The sequence below is a fragment of the Rhineura floridana genome, chromosome 4 (assembly GCF_030035675.1).
Source record: "Rhineura floridana isolate rRhiFlo1 chromosome 4, rRhiFlo1.hap2, whole genome shotgun sequence".
Taxonomy (NCBI): domain Eukaryota; kingdom Metazoa; phylum Chordata; class Lepidosauria; order Squamata; family Rhineuridae; genus Rhineura; species Rhineura floridana.
In genome coordinates this window covers 149,393,480-149,415,956 of record NC_084483.1, presented here as the reverse complement: position 1 = coordinate 149,415,956, position 22,477 = coordinate 149,393,480, and the positions used below count along the sequence as shown (strand labels likewise).

The 22,477-nt window shown below is 44.3% G+C and overlaps 1 protein-coding gene across 1 annotated transcript in view; it reads right to left on the bottom strand.

The window, feature by feature from the left end:
• The window catches only part of LTBP1 (latent transforming growth factor beta binding protein 1), a 366,037-nt gene extending 343,774 nt beyond the window's left edge, over positions 1-22,263 (bottom strand). The window contains exons 1-2 of the mRNA XM_061626114.1: positions 21,325-22,263; positions 17,013-17,083 (exon numbers count right to left, since the gene is read on the bottom strand). Of these exons, the coding sequence (XP_061482098.1) occupies positions 17,013-17,083; positions 21,325-21,797 (544 nt within the window). The 5' untranslated portion in view covers positions 21,798-22,263. The remainder of the gene's footprint in view (positions 1-17,012; positions 17,084-21,324) is intronic.
• Positions 22,264-22,477: the final 214 nt, after the last annotated feature.

The following is a 22,477-nucleotide window of genomic DNA, read 5'->3' as shown; positions in this document are numbered from 1 at the left end:
CCCTTATCATCCAAGGGTCCAATTGTCTCCCTAGATGGTCTCCTGCTTTGAATGTATTTATAGAATTTTTTGTTGTTGGTTTTTATGTTCTTAGCAATGTGCTCCTCAAATTCTTTTTTAGCATCCCTTATTGTCTTCTTGCATTTCTTTTGCCAGAGTTTGTGTTCTTTTTTATTTTCTTCATTCGGACAAGACTTCCATTTTCTGAAGGAAGACTTTTTGCCTCTAAGAGCTTCCTTGACTTTGCTTGTTAACCATGCTGGCATCTTCTTGGCCCTGGCGGTACCTTTTCTGATCTGCGGTATGCACTCCAGTTGAGCTTCTAATATAGTGTTTTTAAACAACTTCCAAGCATTTTCGAGTGATGTGACCCTCTGGACTTTGTTTTTCAGCTTTCTTTTTACCAATCCCCTCATTTTTGTGAAGTTTCCTCTTTTGAAGTCAAATGTGACCGTGTTGGATTTTCGTGGCAATTGGCCAGTTACATGTATGTTTAATTTAATAGCACTGTGGTCACTGCTCCCAATCGGTTCAACAACACTTACATCTCGCACCAGGTCCCGGTCCCCACTGAGGATTAAGTCCAGGGTTGCCGTCCCTCTGGTCGGTTCCATGACCAACTGGTCTAGGGAATAGTCATTTAGAATATCTAGAAACTTTGCTTCTTTGTCATGACTGGAACACATATGCAGCCAGTCTATGTCCGGGTAGTTGAAGTCACCCATTACTACCACATTTCCTAGTTTGAATGCTTCCTCAATTTCATATCTCATCTCAAGGTCTCCCTGAGCATTTTGATCAGGGGGACGATAGATCGTTCCCAGTATTAAGTCCCTCCTGGGGCACGGTATCACCACCCACAACGATTCTGTGGAGGAGTCTGCCTCTTTTGGGGTTTCGAGCTTGCTGGATTCAATGCCTTCTTTCACGTATAGAGCGACTCCGCCACCAATACGTCCTTCCCTGTCCTTCCGATATAGTTTATATCCAGGGATAACCGCATCCCACTGGTTTTCTCCATTCCACCAGGTCTCCATTATGCTCACTATATCAATGCTCTCCTCTAAGACCAAGCACTCCAGTTCTCCCATCTTGGTTCGCAGGCTCCTAGCATTAGCGTACAGGCACTTGTAAGCAGTGTCTCTCTTCAAGTGTCTTTGGCACTTGTGGTTTGGCCTGTGGTAATTTTGCTCTTCTGAGTTTATATCCTGTGCCACTGCTCTCACAATGCCTACTTCTAGGCCTACCCCTTTTAAAATGTCATCATTTCTTTGGTTTTTATCCCAGGGGAGAGGTTTATTCCGAACCGGACCTTCCTCAGCTCCTGTTGGGTTTCCCCCCTCAGTCAGTTTAAAAGCTGCTCTGCCACCTTTTTAATTTTAAGTGCCAGCAGTCTGGTTCCATCCTGGTTCAAGTGGAGCCCGTCCCTTTTGTACAGGCCCGGCTTGTCCCAAAATGTTCCCCAGTGCCTAACAAATCCAAACCCTTCCACCCGACACCATCGTCTCATCCACGCATTGAGACTGCGAAGCTGGGCCTGTCTGGCTGGTCCTGCACGTGGAACCGGTAGCATTTCAGAGAAAGCCACCTTGGAGGTCCTGGCTTTCAGCATCCTACCTAGCAACCTAAATTTTGCTTCCAGGACCTCACGGCTGCATTTCCCCATGTCGTTGGTGCCAACGTGCACCACGACCACTGACTCCTCCCCAGCACTGTCTACCAAACTATCTAAACGACGGGCGATATCCGCAACCTTCGCACCAGGCAGGCAAAACACCTTGCGGTCTACACGCCCATCACACACCCCACTGTCTATGTTCCTAATGATCGAATCACCCACTACAAGGATCCCTCCACCCCCTGGAGATATAGCCTCGGCACGAGAGGATAGCTGCTCATCCCCCAACGAATGGGTCCCTTCTAAGGGATCGTTTCCCTCTTCCTCAGCTGGATGCTCTCCTTCCCCGAGACCATCGTTCTCCATGATAGCAGGAGAGCTATCATCCTTGGAGTGGGACACAGCTATAACGTCCCTGAAGGCCTCCTCCACACACCTCTCTGCCTCTCTCAGCTTTTCCAGGTCCGCCACCTTGGCCTCAAGGAAATGAAGTCGTTCCCGGAGAGCCAGGAGCTCATTGCACCGAGAGCATACCCACGACTTCTGTCCAACAGGCAGTAAGTACATGCTGCAGGCGGTGCAAAACACTGGAAAGCCTTGACGCTTTGTCAGCTGGGGCTCCCTCTAGCTCGTGGAGCAGGCTCCCTCGCTAGGGTGCTCTGACTTTATATGTGTGGCTGGTTCCTCCCAGCTACTGCTGCCAGCCAGTGATGTGTTACGTGAGGCTGATGGCTATCAGCTGGGGCTTAACTCTTTAGTATTCTCTCAGGCTTCCTTCCTGAGCGAGGGGCGGGGCTGTTTAAGCTTTTGGCTGCTTTTAATCTCAGCAAGGGGCTGCGCCTTCCAGGCAAGTCTTTTGTGTTTGTTGTTTTCCCACCTAGAACAGCCTGACCTTTCTTTAACCTAGGGAAACAGAGCTTGTGGTTGTGTTTCAGGAAGGCTGAAGCTGCCCTTTTTAGCAAGGACTGAGCTGACTCTCTCCCTATATGTATCGGTGGAGTTTCCTTTTCCCCCTTCTCTCCGACTGGAATTTAGCCTTGTTTACAGTGTCCCCTGAAGCTTTCCTGCTAGGGTGGTGTTGAAAACTAGTTTTCTATACGCTTCCTTCTCCTAGGATCTGTCTCCTAAGATATAGGTTCTTTCAGGATTTGGCTCCTAGCTCAGGGTGACCTGGGGCTGCCCTTATTAGTTATTGCTCTGAGCTGTTTTACTTCAATTAAATAATGGAATAAATGGGAGCTACTTACCCTCTTTTCGCTCTGCTGCTTAACTCGCCTTGACGCTTTGTCAGCTGGGGCCTTGACGCTTCGTCAGCTGGGGCTCCCTCTAGCTCGTGGATTATCTGCTACCATTGGGAGCAGATGATTGGGAAGGTAGGGGCGCAGCCTCCGTATCAGATGGAGTTGATACAGCGCTGCCCGGCTTACAGCTGAGACCTGAGCCCATGGACAGTTGGGAGTCAAGAATGACCCCGAGGCTACGGACCTGGTCTTTCAGGGGCAATTGTACCCCTTTGAGCACCAGGTCCAAATCCCCCAATTTTCCCTTGTCTCACACGAACAGTACCTCGGTTTTGTCAGGGTTCAGCTTCAGCTTATTTCTTCCCATCCAGCCACTCACCGACTCCAGGGACTTGGACAAGGTTTCTACAGCCACTCTCGGTGAAGATTTAAATGAGAGATAGAGCTGCGGGTCATCCGCATATTGGTGACATCGCGGCCCAAATCTCCTGATGATAGCTCCCAGCAGCTTTATATAGATGTTAAATAGCATCTGGGAGAGGATGGAGCCCTGTGGCACCCCACAAGTGAGAGGCCAAGGGTCCAAAACCTCATCCCCCAATCCCACTCTCTGGTGCCTACCAGAGAGGAAGGAATGGAACCACTGCAATACAGTGCAGTGCCCCCTATGCCTAACCTCTCCAGGCAGTCCAGAAGGATACCGTGGTGAACGGTATCAAAAGCTGCTGATTCAGGAGGACGAGAAAGGTGCATTCACCCCTATCCAACGCTCTCCTCATATCATCCACCAAGGCGACCTAGGCTGTTTCAGTCCCGTGTCCAGGCCTGAAGCCCGAGTGAAATGGATCCAGATAATCTGCTTCCTCCAAATGCGCTTGCAACTGCTTCGCCGCCACCCGCTCAATTGCGTTGCCCAAGAATGGTAAGTTTGAGATTGGGCGAAAGTTGTTCAAATCTTGGGGATCCAAGGAGAACTTCTTTAAAATTGGTTTTATTACTGCCTCCTTGAGGGCTGATGGCATTACGCCCTCTTCCAAGGACGCATTTACCACCGCCTTGATCCCCTCGCCCAGTCTGTCCTTGCAGCTCATAATGAGCCACGACAGGCAAGGGTTGAATAAGCAGGTGGTTGGCCTTAAAGTTGAAAGCACCTTGTCCACTTCATCAGAAGGAAGAAGCTGGAACTGATCCCACACCACCGGAGAACCACTGGCCGACTCACTGTATCCATAGTGTGCAGAATTGCACTCTTTAGATGATCAATTTAATCCGCAAAGTGCTTTGCAAACTCATCACAGGAGGTCTTAGAATGTCCCATCAGTTCCGAAGCAACTGGGCCGACCAGGCTTCGGACCACTTGGAACAGCCTCCTAGGAAAGCACTCTGCGGACGCAATAGAGGCAGCATAAAAATCCTTTTTTGCTGCCCTTATCGCCACATGGTAGGCTGCTGCAGCCGCTCTGACCTGTGTCAAATCGTTATCAGAGCGAGATTTCTGCCACTGGCGCTCTAGCCATCTCACCTCCCGCCTCAGAGTTCGCAACCATGGAGTATACCACAGTGCCATCTAAGTCCTATTCAGGGGGAGAGGGCATTTCGGGGCCACCCGGTCTAATGCCCTGGTGATTACCTCATTCCACTCCTCCACCAGGATCTCGACTGAGTGCCCGTCTGCAGGCTCCATAAAGTCCCCAAGCACATTCAGGAATCCATCAGGATCCATCAGACGCCTGGGGCGGACCATCCTAATAGATCCTCTACTGTCCAACTTTCACATCCATACATAGAAATTGGGAATACCATGGTCTGAATGATCCTGACTTTAGTGATCAGTGATACATCTTTGTATTTGAGGACCTTTTCTAGTTCTCTCATAGCTGCCCTCCCCAGTCCTAGCCTTCTTCTGATTTCTTGACTATTGTCTCCATTTTGGTTGATGACTGTGCCGAGGTATTGATAATCCTTGACAAGTTCAATGTCCTCATTGTCAACTTTACAGTAACATAAATCTTCTGAATGAGAGTTATCAAAATCCTAATAAATAGGAATAACCGAGGGGTGGGGGGAAATTAACAACATTAACATTTACTTTAAAAATGTCTGCACTGCAGTAAAACCTTTTTTTTAACTGTCTAGGGAATACTCAGGGAAGCAGGCACAGCACAAAACTACAGAAAAGATGCCAGAATGAGAAGCATAAAACAGGCACATTCCTCCCTGGTTTGATACAAACCATAGTTTACAATGGCTTGTCCTTGACCTTCAAACCAAAGATTAGAAGTACTTTGTTTTCATTCCTGGTTTGCAGACAATCAGAAATCATACCTTACCAGTTTGGAAACAGCAAACTATGACTTGCCACAAGCCAGGAACAGAATTGCACTGCATGAGGGGAGGAATAGTTGGAAATGCAATGGTTTTGCCAGGTTCCTCACATAAGGTCAAATAATTGTTTGGCATTACGTTTGGATCATACCAAAATGTATATAGCATGAAATGCATGATTTTTCAAGCTACAGTATCAATTACTTTTACTTCCGTGGATAAAAACAATAAATCTGTGAGGAATGCAATAAAATAGCCAGATTTATTTTGAGAGACCAAGAGGAACAATAGTTGTCCATGTACTAGCTGCAAAAGTATGGAAGAATTTCACGTTTTACAATTAATCCTTAACTTCAAGTTCTTGTGTTAAGTTTATTTGAATAACCAAGCCCTGTGTGCAATCACTGGATCAATCTCTCTCTTATTGTTAGTACAATGGTATAAATCTGGATCAAATGATTTCAGCAGTATTAAACCTTTTCTCACTACTGAAAAATATAAGGAAGAAAACTGCAAGAAATTTATTTGCTTGTTAAGTTCAAATCAGTGTGGTAACTCAGCACCCCAGCTTCCAAAGCTGCCTGTCCACTTGCTAACTGCACACACCCATTCCTGCCCCAATCTTTTCCCCCTCTAGCTCCTTTTTTCCTTGGCTTTTACCTTTTCCAGTTTTATACCTGTTCTAGTTTGCCACCCATCACTATTACAGATCACTGTTTTTCAGCCTCCTCTGTCCTACTCTCTTCAGTTACTGTGACTCAGTCTTCTTCCAACTCAGTTTTATAGCTTTTAGCCTCCTACTCTTTGCTCAATACTTTCCTCAATGCAGACACTAAAATCAGGTAAATGAATGCATACTACACAAATTAAAAATGTTATAATTCTTGTTTGATTACAATTTTGGGGCATCATCTCATCTGTGGACCAAAAACATCTCCTATGTTTTGGCACTTTACGTTAGAAAAAAAAGCTGTTCTACCGTTCCTGCATTACAAGAGGCTGAAATATTGCAAATATCTCAATCTTCTTCTATACAGACATTGCCCTTATCATAACTATGAGGGCAAAGGGAATTCTTGTCCTAAATACACAGCTAATAAAAGTGTGCGTCATTGCTGGAATTCTTAGCTGGCCCATTTCAAAACATCTGATGCATTCCTTTAGTGACTTCTACGGTTGTGTAAACATGACCTCTAGGAATGAAGCAAAAGCAATGCCGACTCTTTGCCATTCTTAATCTTGGGCTCCGAACAAAACAAAAGTAAATTTTCAGATAATTTTGGACAACACAGCATAATAAGAATGTTTCTAAATTACTCATAAAATGGCAAAAGGAGTGAAGCCTTTGTGCATATACCATCCAAGCTGCCACAAATGCTGCACTATAACATTTCTGGTGCCTAGAAACATAGGAATTACTATGGTGGGTCCCCAAAATGTTCTCATGTTCCTGGTGCAGTAATTCTTCAATTATCATTATCATTCCCAGCAACACTGCATACACCCATAACACTCTGCAGCAAGTTACACGAAGGCAGGCCTGCACAACTTGTAACCCACCAAATTGAACCTGGCAAGTGCTGAACATCCCCTGGCTTTTGGAGTCCCAGGGAAGGCTTGCCATGACTGTCCACACTTGAGTCACCATACATGGCTGGTGGGCTGCACTTTGTTGGATGGGTCACACATTTTGCAGGCCTGCACAAATGCCAACTTTTCTCTAACACACAACAAGCTATCCTACCTCCTTGTGGTGGTAACTATGTTACATTGGCTCCATCAGATTCTATTTCATAAGCAGTAAACACCACAAATTAACACCACAAATTTGACAAAATGGTATCACGCTTTATTGTTGTCATTACATTGATAAGTTCAGCTCACTTATTCACTCTGGCCACTGCATTTTCTCCACTGAGACCCCATAAAAAAACAGGGGTGCTACAAAATACTTAGGACCCCATGGAACAAACAGAGCAGGTTATTCTGTTACATATGTAATACAAGCTATGAGTGGTAGGTAAAATAAGAACAAAAATAGGCCAAAATCATGCCTACAGCATTACCCTACACCTGCTCTTAAGTCCCCTTGCACTGGTAGGGGCCAAAAGTATGCTGACACAAAGTATCTGCATGAGTATAGGTTGCACCAGTGGTTCTTGCAGACTGCCATAACTGCAAGAGGGATTTGGGGATGGACAGCATTCGGGGCATGGGGGAAGGAGTGAAAATGAGTTACATTCATGTGCTCACTCACAAGTTGGTCCCACCCTGGATAGGGTATCATATTACACTCGTAGAAGAGTTGGCATGAATTAAATCACTCCAGTTCGAGCAGATGGTGACTCTCAAATGACTGTCTCCATCTTTCCACGGGTAAGTCAGCTGCCTGAGGAAATAACTGTGTGGCAGGAGCTGCCCTGATTTCCTGGCTTGAAAGTTCTCACCAGCAATGTTCCTGGATTTGTTCAGGGGAGGGGGAGTGCTTCTAAAACAGCCACTGACATAGACCATAACTTTCAGAACTGTAACTTTAAGAATTTATGTTTCAGCTTGCTTTCCCTCCTCTCTCCCATTCCTTTTTCCATTGTGTGTCATGTTTTAGATTGTGAACCAACTTAGAACTGATTTTTGTAAGCTGCTCCGAGCCCCTTTCTGGTGTTCTCCCATGCCCAAGGTTCAGTTTGCCTTCATCAGGGACCAAGCCTTTAGTGTGGCAGGCCTTGCCCTGTGGAACACCCTGCCAGTAGAGGTTTGGTGGAAACCATCTGTCTCTTCTTTCATGTCTTTTGAAAACTATATTGTCTGGACACGCCTCTGCAATTGATTTTTTTCTTTTTACCAATTTGTGTTTATTGATGTGTGATTGATGTTTTTAACTATGTTTTTATGGTTGTTTTTACTGATTTTATTTTTATATGTTGTATTTCATCTTCATTCTTATGAAAATGCACATTATAAATATGTAAATAAATAAACAACGAAATGGAAATGGACTGCCTTGAAGTTGATTCCAACTTATGGCAACGCTATGAATAGGGATTTCATGGTAAATGGTATTCAAAGGGGGTTTACCATTGCCTTCCTCTGAGGCTGAGAGGCAGTGACTGGCCCAAGGTCAGCTAGTGAGCTTCACGGCTGTGTGAGGATTCAAACCCTGGTCTTCCAGGTCGTAGTCCAATACCTTGACCACTACAAATGTTATTAATAAAGAGTGTTAAAATTAACTCTGCAGTAATCACAGTACACTATCAGCAGCATATTCACAAAAGCCAAAAAACCCACAAATCATACAGTCTTCCCACTCTAAGAGCCCTACTGCAGATCCTGGCAACATCTGAAGCTGAACAGGCGGTGCAGCCTTTTCTGTTGCCACATCTAGGCTTTATAATGACCTATAATGATCAATTTGGCCCTCTCCCAGATAACATTTTTTGTCAAACTGGTTAGTTTTTGCTTTGTTGTGCAAACAGGCCTTAGCCCTGATGAAGGATTGCTTCTGCTCCCCCCACCAAAAAAACTCTTGTTCGCTATCTGATTTATAGTACGTATTTCATTTCATTTATGAATTGCTTCCCATGAAACATCCCAAAGTGATTAGCAATTTTAAAAACTCAACAAAAACAATTTCAAATCCAATACAGATACAGACTGATTTAAACATCTCCACGTAAAAAGTTTGTTTGACAAAGCAAAGTCTTCAATAGGTGCCAGTACAGACAACACTTGTCTGATATATAATGGGAAAGGGTTCCAAAGGCTAGGTGACATCACACTAAAGGCCCAATTCCTTCACTGTACGGAATAGACCGCCTGATGAGATGGTATCTGCAGGAGATCCTCTCCTTCAGAGTACAGTGATCAACTGTGTGCATAATGGGCGAGATCATTTTTCATGTATCCTGCTGTCCCTTATGTATTTACATTGTAGTTTTTTAAAATAGATTTCTGATTTTGATTGTTTTACTCATCTTTGTTTTATGAATTTACAAATCAGTAACATGCAAGTATAATCAGAATTGAAGGCAAATGTCACAAGCACTTCAGTGTTAACCCTAGCGACTTCTAGCAATCACATTGACATGTGGAAACCAATAATATTTTATTTAATCAGTGGGTAAAGAGAAAAATTTGCAGCCACCTAGAGTGTGGCACAAAAGAACTGGGTTCAGAATGCAATAGGCCAGGCTTCTGCATCTACCAGTTCAACTGTAGGCTAGCACAGCTTCTGCACCATAATAAACTTTCCTTTTTTTCCCTGGGCTTTTCCACGGAGTCACTTTGCCTACAACAATCCCAAGACTACCTTTAGGGGTGCTCCTAGATCTAGCACTGTTGTTGGAAGTGAAAGTGGCCTCCACAACAAGGAGCACCTTTTACCAACCTTGGTTGGTACACCAACTATCACTATTGCTGGACAGAGATAGCCTGACCTATCCATGCAATGGTAATTACAAAGGTGGACTATTGCAATGTGTTTTATTTGAGGTTGCCTTTGAGATCAGCCTGGAAGCTGCCAGCTGTGTGGGGCAGCCTACCAAGAATATATTACACCTGTGTTGAAATAATTGCATTGGCTGCCTATATGCTACCAAAAAAAGATCAAGATACTTGTATAGAAATGCAAAGCCCAATGCAACTTAAAATCTAGATACTTGACAGAATACATGCTCCCAAATAGATCTGTCTATACTTTATTTATTTATTTATTTGTATACCGCCCCAGAGCTGAAGCTCTCTGGGCAGTTTGCAACAATAAAAACATTAAAAACAAATATACAAATTTAAAAACATATTTTTTTAAAAAAGCAATTTAAAAACGCATGCTAAAATGCCTGGGAGGAAAGTCTTGACCTGGCACTTAAAAGATAACAGTGTTGGAGCCAGGCACACCTCGTCAAAAAAGTCATTCCATAATTTGGGGGCCACCACTGAGAAGGACCTCTCCCTTGTTGCCAGACTCCCTGTTTCCCACAGAGTAGGCACCCGGAGGACGGCCTTGGATGTGGAGCATAGTGGACGGGTGGTTTTGTGTTGGGAGAGGCGTTCCATCAGGTATTGTGGTCCTAAGCCATGTAAGGCTTTATAAATTAAAACCAGCACCTTGAATCGAGCTCGGAAACAGGCAGCCAATGCAAGCGGGCCAGAATCGGTTTTATACGTTCGGACCATCTGGTCCCTGTTACCAATCTGGCCACTGCATTTTGCACAAGCTGCAGCTTCTGAACTGTCTTCAAAGGCAGCCCCACATACAGTGCATTGCAGTAATCTAACTTGGAGGTTACCAGAGCATGGACAACTGAAGCCAGGTTATCCCTGTCCAGATAGAGGCGCAGCTGGGCCACCAACCGAAGTTGGTAGAAGGCACTCCGTGCCACCGAGGCTACCTGAGCCTCAAGTGACAGAGATGGTTCTAGGAGAACCCCCAAGCTAAGAACCTGCTCCTTCAGGGGGAGTGCAACCCCATCCAGGACAGGTTGGACATCCACCATCCGGTCAGAAGAACCACCCACTAGCAGCATCTCAGTCTTGTCTGGAATGAGCCTCCGTTTATTAGCCCTCATCCAGTCCATTGTCGCAGCCAGGCACTGGTACTTAAAGATCTATGAGGAATGTCATCTTCATGATGCTGAATTCAACCTGAAATTTTATATGCGGCAACACAGGAAAATACATTATGGGTGCCAGTGTCCCTGTTGTGAAGTTCTCCCTCTTCCCAAATAAAGCTGGCACAGATGACTTTTAGGCACCAGCTAAAGACCTATTTACTCAAGCTTGTAGATGAACTTTTGTGTGCCAAGTCTGCTGTTATGAGAGCATATTGTTATTGTTGGTGTTTTACTTCTTAGCCTTTTGGCTAAGATCATCCACTACTATGATTAATTTATGGTTTTATTATGTTCTAGGTTTTAATGTATTAATCCACTTTGGGATTGCCTTTAGCCAGGAAGAGTAGGCTAGAAATGTTTTAAATAAATAAACAACATAAAATAAACTGATAGCATGCATCTTCTTCACTTCCAAGTGCCCCCTCCAAGGCTGAAGTCCTTTTTCTCTACCCCTCTCTCTTTTATCCTCTTTTATCCAGGAAGTTAACACTCCTTCCTAGGTCAGAGATAAGAGGTCACAGCAGGGGCTATTGGGGAACATAGTCTCAAAAAACATTATGTTCCTAAGAAACAGGAATGCACCAGGGGAGACCCTGGCGATGAGGCACTTGGATTATGCAGAATGCTCTCTTTCTACAAACACCAAATAGCTAGAAAGAAAAGAAAAATGAAGGGAGAGTGCTAACATGCTTTCTCTATTATAGGTGTGCTGCTTTATATCTCTTCCCACAAACACCATTGGGAACCTCAGCTCTGACGGTGCAACAGAAGCCATGCACAGAGGTAAGCAACCAAGAGGGGCCACAGGGAGGGAGAGACCATGCTGCAAAACTTTTCTTTCATCCTATATAGAAAGTTTCTGACAGAACTTTTTTTTTAGGTGGGGGGGAGGAAGAAAACAGAGAGGCACATAATCCAATGTAGAGAGCAGAATTTAGAGTTAAAAATGTCTGATTTCTAACCAAAGCTATGGGGATGAGTTCAGGCTTGCCCAAGGCAACACTTAACCTGTCTGCCTCAATTTCTCTGTCTCTTAAACAACTGGGAAATTGTGTCTGTTTCAAGGAAGTTGAATTAGTCTGTTCTGATTTCTATAAATCATATAATATATATCAGTATATTTATCTAAAGTCTGAAAATTTATGCTGGTTTACTGAAACAGTGAAATTGAAATTATAACAAATTCGATTTATCAGATGATCAGCTAATATCCTTTCCTTTCAATATACAAATCCATCAAGCACTGCATGGGAGCCAACAAAGGTCACTAACTCCGTTTGCCAGTGTCCTCAGAGGCCACAACTGGAAAATGCAATTATTTCAACCTAGCCAGAGGTTTCTGCAGCTTCAGCAGAAGTTGACAGCATTACCAACTCAGGGCAGGTCTATCTTTATTTATTTGTTTATTTATTAGATTTATATCCCACCCTTCCTCCCAGTAGGAGCCCAGGACGGAAATTTTTCCACGTAGCAACCACCCGACACAGCGTTGGCATGGTGCCTTCTTCATGCTAACCCTCTAATGTGTAAAGGTAGTAATCTCATTGTTCTTCCAAATTGCACTGGAGAGTTTCCGTTCCAGTATCAGCAATGGATACCACCAGTGCAGAAATCTTCAGGTGAATTGGACAAACCACATTATGTGTTATGACAGCATCATGGAGAACATACCACATACATGATGTTTTTAACAGCATCTGCATTATAAAGATAGACCGGCTTCTCATTAGACTCATGACAGATCTGTTTGGGGCATGCACGCACGCACACAGACTCACACTCTTTCTGTTCCTCACCAGTTCTCATTGCCTAATGCCATTTTTTGCATTAATTTTTAAATGCCATAGTTATTTTCATTGGTGAATATTTCTTCAGAATTTACGGTCTTTACCACATTCTGGAGAAGTTTCACTTTCCAATGAGTTTCCAGGATATGGTGAATATATCCTCGAATGGTAGAATAGTAGAGTTGGAAGGGGCCTATAAGGCCATCAAGTCCAACACCCTGCTCAATGCAGGAATCCAAATTAAAGCATACCTGACAGGTGGCTGTCCAGCTGCCTGTTGAATGCTTCCAGTGTTGGAGAGCCCACCACCTCCCTAGGAAATTGGTTCCACTGTCATACCACTCTTAACGCTTAGGATGTTTTTCCTAATATTCAGTCAAAATCTGGCTTCCTGTAATTTGAGCCCATTATTCCATGTCCTGCACTCTGGGATGATCGAGAAGAGATTCTGGCCCTCCTCTGTGTGACAACTTTTCGAGTACTTGAAGAGTGCTATCATATATCCCCCTCAGTCTTCTGTTTTCAAGGCTAGATAAACATGCTCAATTCTTTCAGTCACTCCTCACTGGGCTTTGTTTCTGGTCCCCTGATGATGATCATCCTTGTTGCCCTCCTCTGAGCCTGTTCCAGTTTGTCTGCATCCCTCTGAACCCGTTTCAATTTGTCTGCTTATATTTAAAAAATGCTCACAGCATGAAAATGATGAAGAAATGTTACCTCTTGATGGTGTTATTGTGTCAAAAATGATGTCAGAATCTGGTGTAACAGGACCCTTATTTGTACTTTCCACACACGGACATAGACTTAATGCATGGAAAAGTGAACAGTGCTGCACTATGTTGCCTCCACCCCAACATCACATGTCCCACTAGCCCAACCCAACTTCCATGCATTCTACAGGATGATAAAGAGGAGCCCACACACATACAGCTATATACACATATACAGACAATTTGCTGAATGCATGGATATAAAGAGCAGAACATATCATACGGAAAGCAGGATTGGACCAAGATGAAGGAGGTGTGAAAACTGGAGGAAGAAATATCAATAATTTAAGATATGCAGACAATACCATACTACTAGCAGAAACCAGTAATGTCAAAAAGACTAAAGTAATGACAACAGAAGATTTATGTAACTTTTAAGTTGACAATGAGGACATTTAACTTGTCAACAATTATCAATACCTCTACACAGTCATTAACCAAAATGGAGACAATAGTCAAGAAATCAGAAGAAGGCTAGGACTGAGGAGGGCAGCTATGACAAACTAGAAAAGGTCCTCAAATACAAAGATGTATCACTGAACACTAAAGTCAGGATCACTCAGACCATGGTATTTCCAATCTCTATGTATGTATGTGAAAGTCAGACAGCGAAAAAAGCAGGTAAGAGAAAAATCAACTCATTTGAAATGTGGTGTTGGAGGAGAGCTTTGCGCATACCATGGACTGCGAAAAAGACCAATAATCGGGTGCTAGAACGAATTAAACCAGAACTGTGGCTAGAAACTAAAATGGTGAAACATTTGGACACATCATGAGAAGACATGATTCACTAGAAAAGACAATAATGCTGGGGAAAACAAAAGGGAGTGGAAAAAGAGGAAGGCCAAACAAGAGATGGATTGATTTCACAAAGGAAGCCACAGACCTGAACTTACAAGATCTGAACAGGGTGATTCATGACAGATGCTCTTGGAGCTCACTGATTCATAGGGTCGCCATAAATCGTGATCAACTTGAAGGCACATAACAACAACAAAGAGCTGGACCAGCAGGCACTCTCCACTGTCCCCTCCACATATTGATACCTCCCCCATTATGCTTTAGGAGCAGATAGCAGGTACAGACCCACTCTCTCCTACAAGCTCAATGCATGGAGGGCTAAATTGTCTAGATTATCACTGGCACTGAAGATAATAATCTACCTCCTCACCTTACAGCAAGCATTCCATCTGCTTTACTGCTTTTCCAATGTCTGACAATCACCAAGTTTGTGGGAAAAGCCCAATTCTAGCCCAGCTCTATACCTTTTTTTAGGATATTGTTTCTAGTAACCATTAATAGTAATGTTAATGTTGTCTAAAATATACACCAAGTCACCTAATCTAAGACTTCGCCAGAAAATCACCAATTAAGAACAGTGGGAAAAAGGCACTATCATGTTTTGGGAAACCAATACAAAGTATTTGTGGAACTTTGCAGCTATGGAAGAGGAGGGGATACTCTTAAGTAGGGTCTAATAAACAAGTCCCTTAGAAAGAAGAGGGCTGGAAACCATGAACTACTGGCTCCTTCCCAAGGGGTTAAACATTCAACATTAATGTTAGCTTAGATCTTAAAGGAATGTACATCAAAATGCAAATGTACTGTTGTAATAACATAAGCATCAGTGGCAGATGCTCAGACACATAAAAATCATTGTTAATTACACATTAAAGATGGGTTATTTGTTGCCTCAGACAAAATGGAATGCACTAGATGACAATTTGCTGCCCTGGGCTCCTGCTGGGAGAAAGGGTGGGATATAAATCAAATAATAAATAAATAAATAAATTTGTCCTCAAGTAAAGTATTTTATATATTTTTCCTTCTGTATGCAGACCAGGAGTCAGACATTCTATTCAGAATTTATTGGATTTGCTTCCATATGTAAATGTTGAAACAAACAGAGGCGTTTATTCCAGTCTATGCAAAATGAAGGTCTGTTTGGGACATCTGGAGGCCAGACCCACAAGGGCTTCTTTAGCTGCACAGGCACAAACTAAAACTACACCAGCCGAGTGGGATATAGCCAACCGGCTCTTGCCCACCTGCCACTTATTTTCCATTGTATAGTGGCTGTATGTGTTATATGATTCCATGAAAACTCCACACAAAAACATTATTTGGTATTGGGCACAAAATTAATCTAAAAATCTAGGCTTATTGTTTTTACAAAATAGTGTTTGTGGCCATTATGTCTAGTTAGATTGAAACTTGTGACCTAATGAACACTGCTTGAAAGAGTGTTTGGGAAGACAGCAGAAAGCTGGTGATTCCAGGGATGTGAGAGGCTGGCAGAAGAGGCAGGGAGTGATCATTCTTAGCCTGCAAAATGTTTTCTGTGTCTGCATTTTACTGATATGAGAGGCTGGCAAAGAAAGAACCGAGTGCTCCATCCATCCTTTACCAGCCAGTCTTATGAGTAAAAAGGAGACAAGTAAATTCTTTTGCAGGCTAGTAATTTTGGAAGGCTCATTTACATGTCTGCTTTCATGCCAAAACATGTAAGGCGGGGTGGGGTGGGGGTTAAAATTCCTAAAACCAAGAGCATCATGCAAAAAAACAAAAGCGAAAAAAGAAAAAAAATCTTCAGATGGCAGCACTGGGGCCACAACAAAAATGGTCCTGCTTCTTGAGGAGGCTAATCAGGCATCCATGCAACACAGAATTCAAAGCAAGTAGTACTTGAAGACCTTAAATGATGATACACAAGGCTGTTCTTTTCTGAATTCTCACCCTTATGTGAAATAATCACAGGTCTAAATCAATAGTCATAAAGAGCCTTACTCTTAACATCATAACACTGTTAAGTTCTGAAGGGGGAAGATATACTCTATAGAGCAAACAGAAATGCAGAAGTTATCAATTATTTTAGTTGCATTTGTTTCATCAATTATTTGGCCTTTTCAGCTTGCATAGATTTAAATCATATAATAAAATCAGGATATTTTCCCTTACCATGCACATATATAATGTTATGAGATGGACTCGGAGTTTTCTAGTGACAAATATCTGTATGGGGGGGTCCACGATTGCTTTATATATTTATAGATTTCTATTCCACCTTCCAACTGAATTATTCTCAAGGTGGCTTACAATAGGCAAGTGGTTCCCAAACTTTCCCCCCCATGGATCACTTGAAAATTGCTGATGGTCTTAACAGACCACCTAATGATTTTTTTTGTAACTGTGATGTACTATGCTAAATGCTGCAAGATTTTGAATTTTATTTTGATTGCTTTTGTTTTTGTATTGCATTTTATTGCATTACAATTTGCATTCCATAGAATTTAAATTGTAATGCAATAAAACACAATATAAAAAAGAAGCAATACAATACAATTAAAAATCAATATGAATATTTAATGTGGACATGCTGCAGACCACCTGAATGAAGCTTGTGGACCCCTGGTGGTCCACAGAACACAGTTTGGAAACCCCTGCAATAGATCATTAACACACACAAATAACCCCACAGCCCAGCAGGTGACGGCAGAGGCCAGAATGTGCTTCCCTTCAGCTTTGCAATCATAGGGCAACAGGCAGTTGGAACAGAAGGGAGAAGCTGCTTCTTCTCTCATCTCCCTCTTCCTGTGATGTTTTTGCCATGATGGAAGCCACTGCAAAAGGAAAGAGATTACACTACACATATGACTACTTACGTTTGGTGCACCTCTGAGAGCCAGGAGCTTTGCTCCAGCCATGACAGCACTGCCCTCCACAGACATTCACCCTGCAGAAACAGTAAAGAAAGGTAATAATTCACCACAGCCCCTCTCACAGCAGCATCAATGGCCAGGTGCAGCACTCTCTAAACCCAGCTGTAAATCAATAGCACACTTTTTCCCCACTGGGGATTGAGACCCTTGCAAAAGAATTGTTCCTCACCTCCATGTATAGGTGAGCTGAAAAAGGAGGGAGCAAACTGTAACAGGCAAAAGAGGGAAAGTTTCAGCAGACATCAGTTCAAGGTAATGAATGCTAGGAGTTGGCGAGGGAGAATAAAAATTAAAGCCTGAGGGAGGGCAATTATAAGTGTTCTAAATAAGAATAAGACACTCATTGTTCTCTAGCACTCCAGCCTCAAGCTCCTAACAGAAGAAAATAGGCCTTCCCTGGGTTGTGCTTCCTAACAGGGAGTAGAGACCTTTCGTTATCTGTGGTTATCTCACTTTCATTACATGTGACCTAAAGGCACATCCCTCTTGGCTGCATAAGCATGAGAAAGAGTGCAGACATCCAAATGTCTCTGCTGTTTACATTCTCATCACCTTCCCAAAGATTAGGCCCTGAAACCAGCCAGTATCAGTGAAGCCACAGCAGGATATCTGCTGGGCCAAGGAGAAAGGGAAAGAAAGCCCTAAAGACTTAGCACCAAGAAAGCTGGAGGATCAGGACCAGATCCATATGACACAAGCTGAGGCAGCCCACTTTAGGAGACAGATTCTCAGGTAAAGAGTAGCAAACTGTCCGTACTGAATGTATGTTTCTACAGTCATGATCAGCACCCTTCTGAATTTTCTGCACCAGCTACCAAAATTCCTTGAGCCATTTCTGTGAAGGTTACCAGCCACACAAGCCATCTTACTGATTGGCTGTTAAACCTTAGTACTAACCCAGAGTTAACCATTTTGGATGCAGACACATCGCTTACACCAAGAACCTCCCTCCATGGTACCTGCAACTTTGCCCATTTTCTAGAATCCCTCTCATGTGAATATATGCACAAGTGTGACATACTTAATTGCCATAAATTTAGTCTGTGTGAGAAGGTAAAGCTATGAAACGACAGGGGCTGACAATGGCATATTACTGAATAGCTACTGCAAAGGGGAAATGGCAGAAACAATTACAACAACCAAGCCTTAATTTGAGACACTTTCACAAGGGCTTATTTATTTATTTATTTATTTATTACATTTTTAGACCGCCCTATAGCAATAAGCTCCCAGGGCGGTGTACAGCATAATAAAACAGGTTAAAATACAAGTGGATGTAAATACAATACACAATAAAACATAATTAAAATTTTTCAATTTTAAATTCAAATTTTTAAATTTTTAAAATGCCTGGGCGAAGAGGTAGGTCTTTACCTGGCGCCGAAAAGATAACAAAGAAGGCACCAGGCGTATCTCATCAGGGAGGGCGTTCCATAGTTCGGGGGCCACCACTGAGAAGGCCCTAGCTCTAGTTATCATTCTCCGTGCCTCCCTATGCGTTGGGACACGGAGAAGGACCTTCGACGTCGAGCGCAGCGACCGGGTAGGTACATAGCGGGAGAGGCATTCCACCAGGTATTGCGGTCCGATGCCGTTAAGGGCTTTATAGGTAAGAACCAACACTTTGAATCTGGCCCGGAAACATATTGGTAGCCAGTGCAGCTGGGCCAGGACAGGTGTTATATGATCAAATTTTTTTGTCCCAGTAAGAACTCTGGCCGCAGCATTCTGCACCAGCTGAAGTTTCCGAACCGTCTTCAGAGGTAACCCTACGTAGAGTGCATTACAGTAGTCCAATCTAGAGGTTACCAGAGCATGGATAACTGTGGCAAGGTTCTCCCTATCCAGATAGGGTTGTAGTTGGGCTACCAGCCGAAGCTGGTAGAACGCATTCCGTGCCACCGAGGCTACTTGAGCCTCCAGTGACAGGAGCGGATCTAATAAGACCCCCAAACTACGGACCTGCTCCTTTAGGGGGAGTGTAACCCCATCTAGGGCAGGTCGGACATCAACCATCTGGGCAGAGAGCCCCCCAACCAACAGCATCTCAGTCTTGTCAGGATTGAGTCTCAGTTTATTAGCTCTCATCCAGTCCATTATCGCGGCCAGGCAGTGGTTTAGTACATTAACAGCCTGACCTGAAGAAGATGAAAAGGAGAAGTAGAGCTGCGTATCATCAGCATATTGCTGGAAACGCACTCCAAATCTCCTAATGACCTCACCCAGCGGCTTCATATAGATATTAAAGAGCATGGGGGACAGAACTGAACCCTGTGGGACCCCATATTGGAGTACCCAGGGACTCGAGTAATGCTCCCCAAGCACCAACTTCTGGAGACGATTCTTGAGGTAGGAGCACAGCCACCGCCAAGCAGTGCCTCCAACTCCTAAGTCCACAAGACGTCCCAGAAGGATACCATGGTCGATGGTATCAAAAGCCGCTGAGAGATCAAGGAGAACCAACAGAGTTACACTCCCTCTGTCTTTCTCCCGACAGAGGTCATCATCCAGGGCTTACCCCCCGACTTTTATTCAAAGACTGCGTTATGGAACATGTGGAGTAAAAAGACTGCCTTTAGGCATGCACAGGGGGCTCCTGAAACTGTAATTAGCCCTCAGGTTTCACAGGGCAGACAATAAAGATTCCACAAAGGTTTGAGGGTAGAGCTGCAATGTTACATTGATTAATCAGTTAAACGTATCAATAAAAATACTGACATAAAAAGCATCTAGGTTTAATCAAGCAACAGATTTAAAACAAAACAAAATATGGATGACAGCTGCTGTCCTAGAAGAGGTATGTTCCTTTCCCTCCCACACAAAAGGAAAACCGTCTTCTAAAATGGGCCTGATGTGATCCATGAAAGTATCTCTCTCTCTCACTCTCTCCCTCTCTCTCACACACTCACTCACTCACTCACTCACACACTCACTCACACACTCACTCACTCTCACACACACACACACACACACACACACACACACACACACACACGGTTTCTCCAGAACTACTATTCATATGCAAAACTATGCATATTTAATATTTAAGATTTCTTTAGTTGAATGATGGCCCAACTTGAACCCCTGCTTTTACCATTGGAGCACTATTATTTCAGGCAGGGTTCCAGCAATCACTCAAATACTACAACAGTAATTTCAAGGGCTCCATCATCAGCTTCTTGACTCATACTTTGTATGTTGCCTCTCCAGGAAGTACCAAACCTTTTCTTGGGGTGTGGGATGCAACTACACCAAGCCGCAAACAATACACTCTTAACTGGAAAGAGAAGGAAGAGGGGGCTCAATTTGAACATTTTGCCCCAAACTTCTCAAGGGCTCTTCCAGATGTCCTTGGGATTACAGGTAACTCAAAATGTCCTCACAGTGCTTAAACCCCTTCTGCACACTTTCACCTAAATCACAGTGAAATATAACTTAACTAAGGCTTTAGAGGGTTCCTCTTCTGACACTGCTGCCACCACCACCCCCACACACACAGAGGCTCAAACCCTCTTGAGCCTTACTGTACAGGGCAGAAACATCTTCAAGTTGGGCCCTTTAGGGTTTTCCTGCCCCTAGTGGCACGTAGCAGCAGTATTCCAAGCAGCTCCAGTCAACAGTGTCTCTTTTATTTCCCACAATGCCCCAGACCAATACTACACCAGGGCATTATGGGAAGCTAAAATGGCAGCTAGACCTGATGCCTGGTGCTACACAGAATGGTAGACCAGAAAAAATATTTTAAAGGGAAATCCCAGGGGACCAAGGCAGGGATCCAATGTGGGCCATGCTTGGACACAGCAGCTGTCTGAGGATGCCAGCCCTGCTACAATCGGCTGGGAAATCACTAACAGCCTCTAAAGCACTTCACGGCAAAACCAAGCCTAACAGCACCTTGTCTAAAGCTTCCCAGTAGTCTTCGCTCCTGTCCCCGCCAATACATTCTCAGCCAGGTGCGAAGGCCCTGCAGATGGATTTTGCCCCCATTTATCTCTGGTAGACACTTCAGTCATACTAATGGAATCTTGGACTGGTCAAGCCCCCTTAACTGAGGTAGAACAGGGGCGGGAGGAAGCCCAAAGATATTGCCCCTACTTCATTCAGGCTACAATTGGGGGGGAGGGGAGTAGAGAAGAGAGGCATTGTGGGGAAACCCAAGCACGGTTCGGCAGGCAGGCACGATCAGACCCTCCGGGGGCTAGCTCGCGTGGAGAAAGCGACGCGGCCCGGCGGGAAAAGGGAAGCGTCACCTTACCCCTGTAGCTGCTGCAGATGGGGCTTGGAGTGAACCTGCGCGCTGGAGGTCCTGTTGCCCTGTCGCTGCTGGAGCTTGGAGCGCGCGACGAGCTTGCCCGCTTTGCTGAAGGAGGCGGCTGCCGTGAGGCTGCTGCTGCCGCCGCCGCCGCCAGGTTTGTGTTGGAGTTGCACGGTGGGGCCCAAACGGAGCTGCATGCTGGGGCCGCTCGCTTTGCTCATCCTGCGAGTTCGTTCCAGTGTGCTGCTGCTCCGTCGGGTGCTGCTGTAACGGGTGTTCAGCACCTCCACATTGAACGCGCGCTGCTGTTGCTGCTGGTGTCCTCCGCTCTGCCGGCGGCTGTTAGACGTGCCCGACTGATCCGGGCGCAGAACATAAGTGATCGTCCTCAGCTTGCCCCTCTCGGAAGCGTCGAGGGTCGGGGACAAAAAGACACATGCACACAGCAGAAAACCCCACCTGATCCAAGCCATTTCTACAACAGGGAGAACTCCCTGCAGCGAGGCCCTAGGTGCAGACAAAAGAAACGCACTACGTCCCTAGTTTTGCAAATTAAAAAAAAAAGGCTACATGCAATTCCCTTGGTGTGCGGCTCCTTCCCTTTTTCTCCTATACAGCCAAGAAAAGAAAGTGCTTTAAATCCTCTCTCCCATCCGCCGCCTTGCAGGGCTCTCTTTCACCATGTGAGGCAAGTTCAGTAAAAAACTTGTTGCACTGAGTAAGAAAACATTTTTAGAGCAGAGGAAAGCTAAGGGGGGAGATATGAGCTCCAACCAGGAGGAGGAGGAGCGGAAGAAGGGTGTTTTCTGCTGTGATTCTCTCTCACACACACCCCGTTCTCTCTTTAAAGAAAAGCTGTTTAGGCTGCCGGGGTTTGCTAGCGGTCTATACGCATTTCTAAGATATAACCTTTAAAGCGGTTCATGCGGGGGTCTTTTAAAAAAGTTTCTACGGGTGTGCGGCTCCCCTTGAGTGTCAGATCTGGACAGCCAATCCCAGGCAGGCATGACGTCAGACAGCCGGTCCTAATTGGGAAAACTATAAAATGAGGCTGGGAACTCAGCCACGATCCAGTTTCAAAAACAGAGTTATTGTCGATCTATGAAGCCTCTTATCTTTGTGACCTCATGATAAAAGGAGCCAGAAGCTCAGA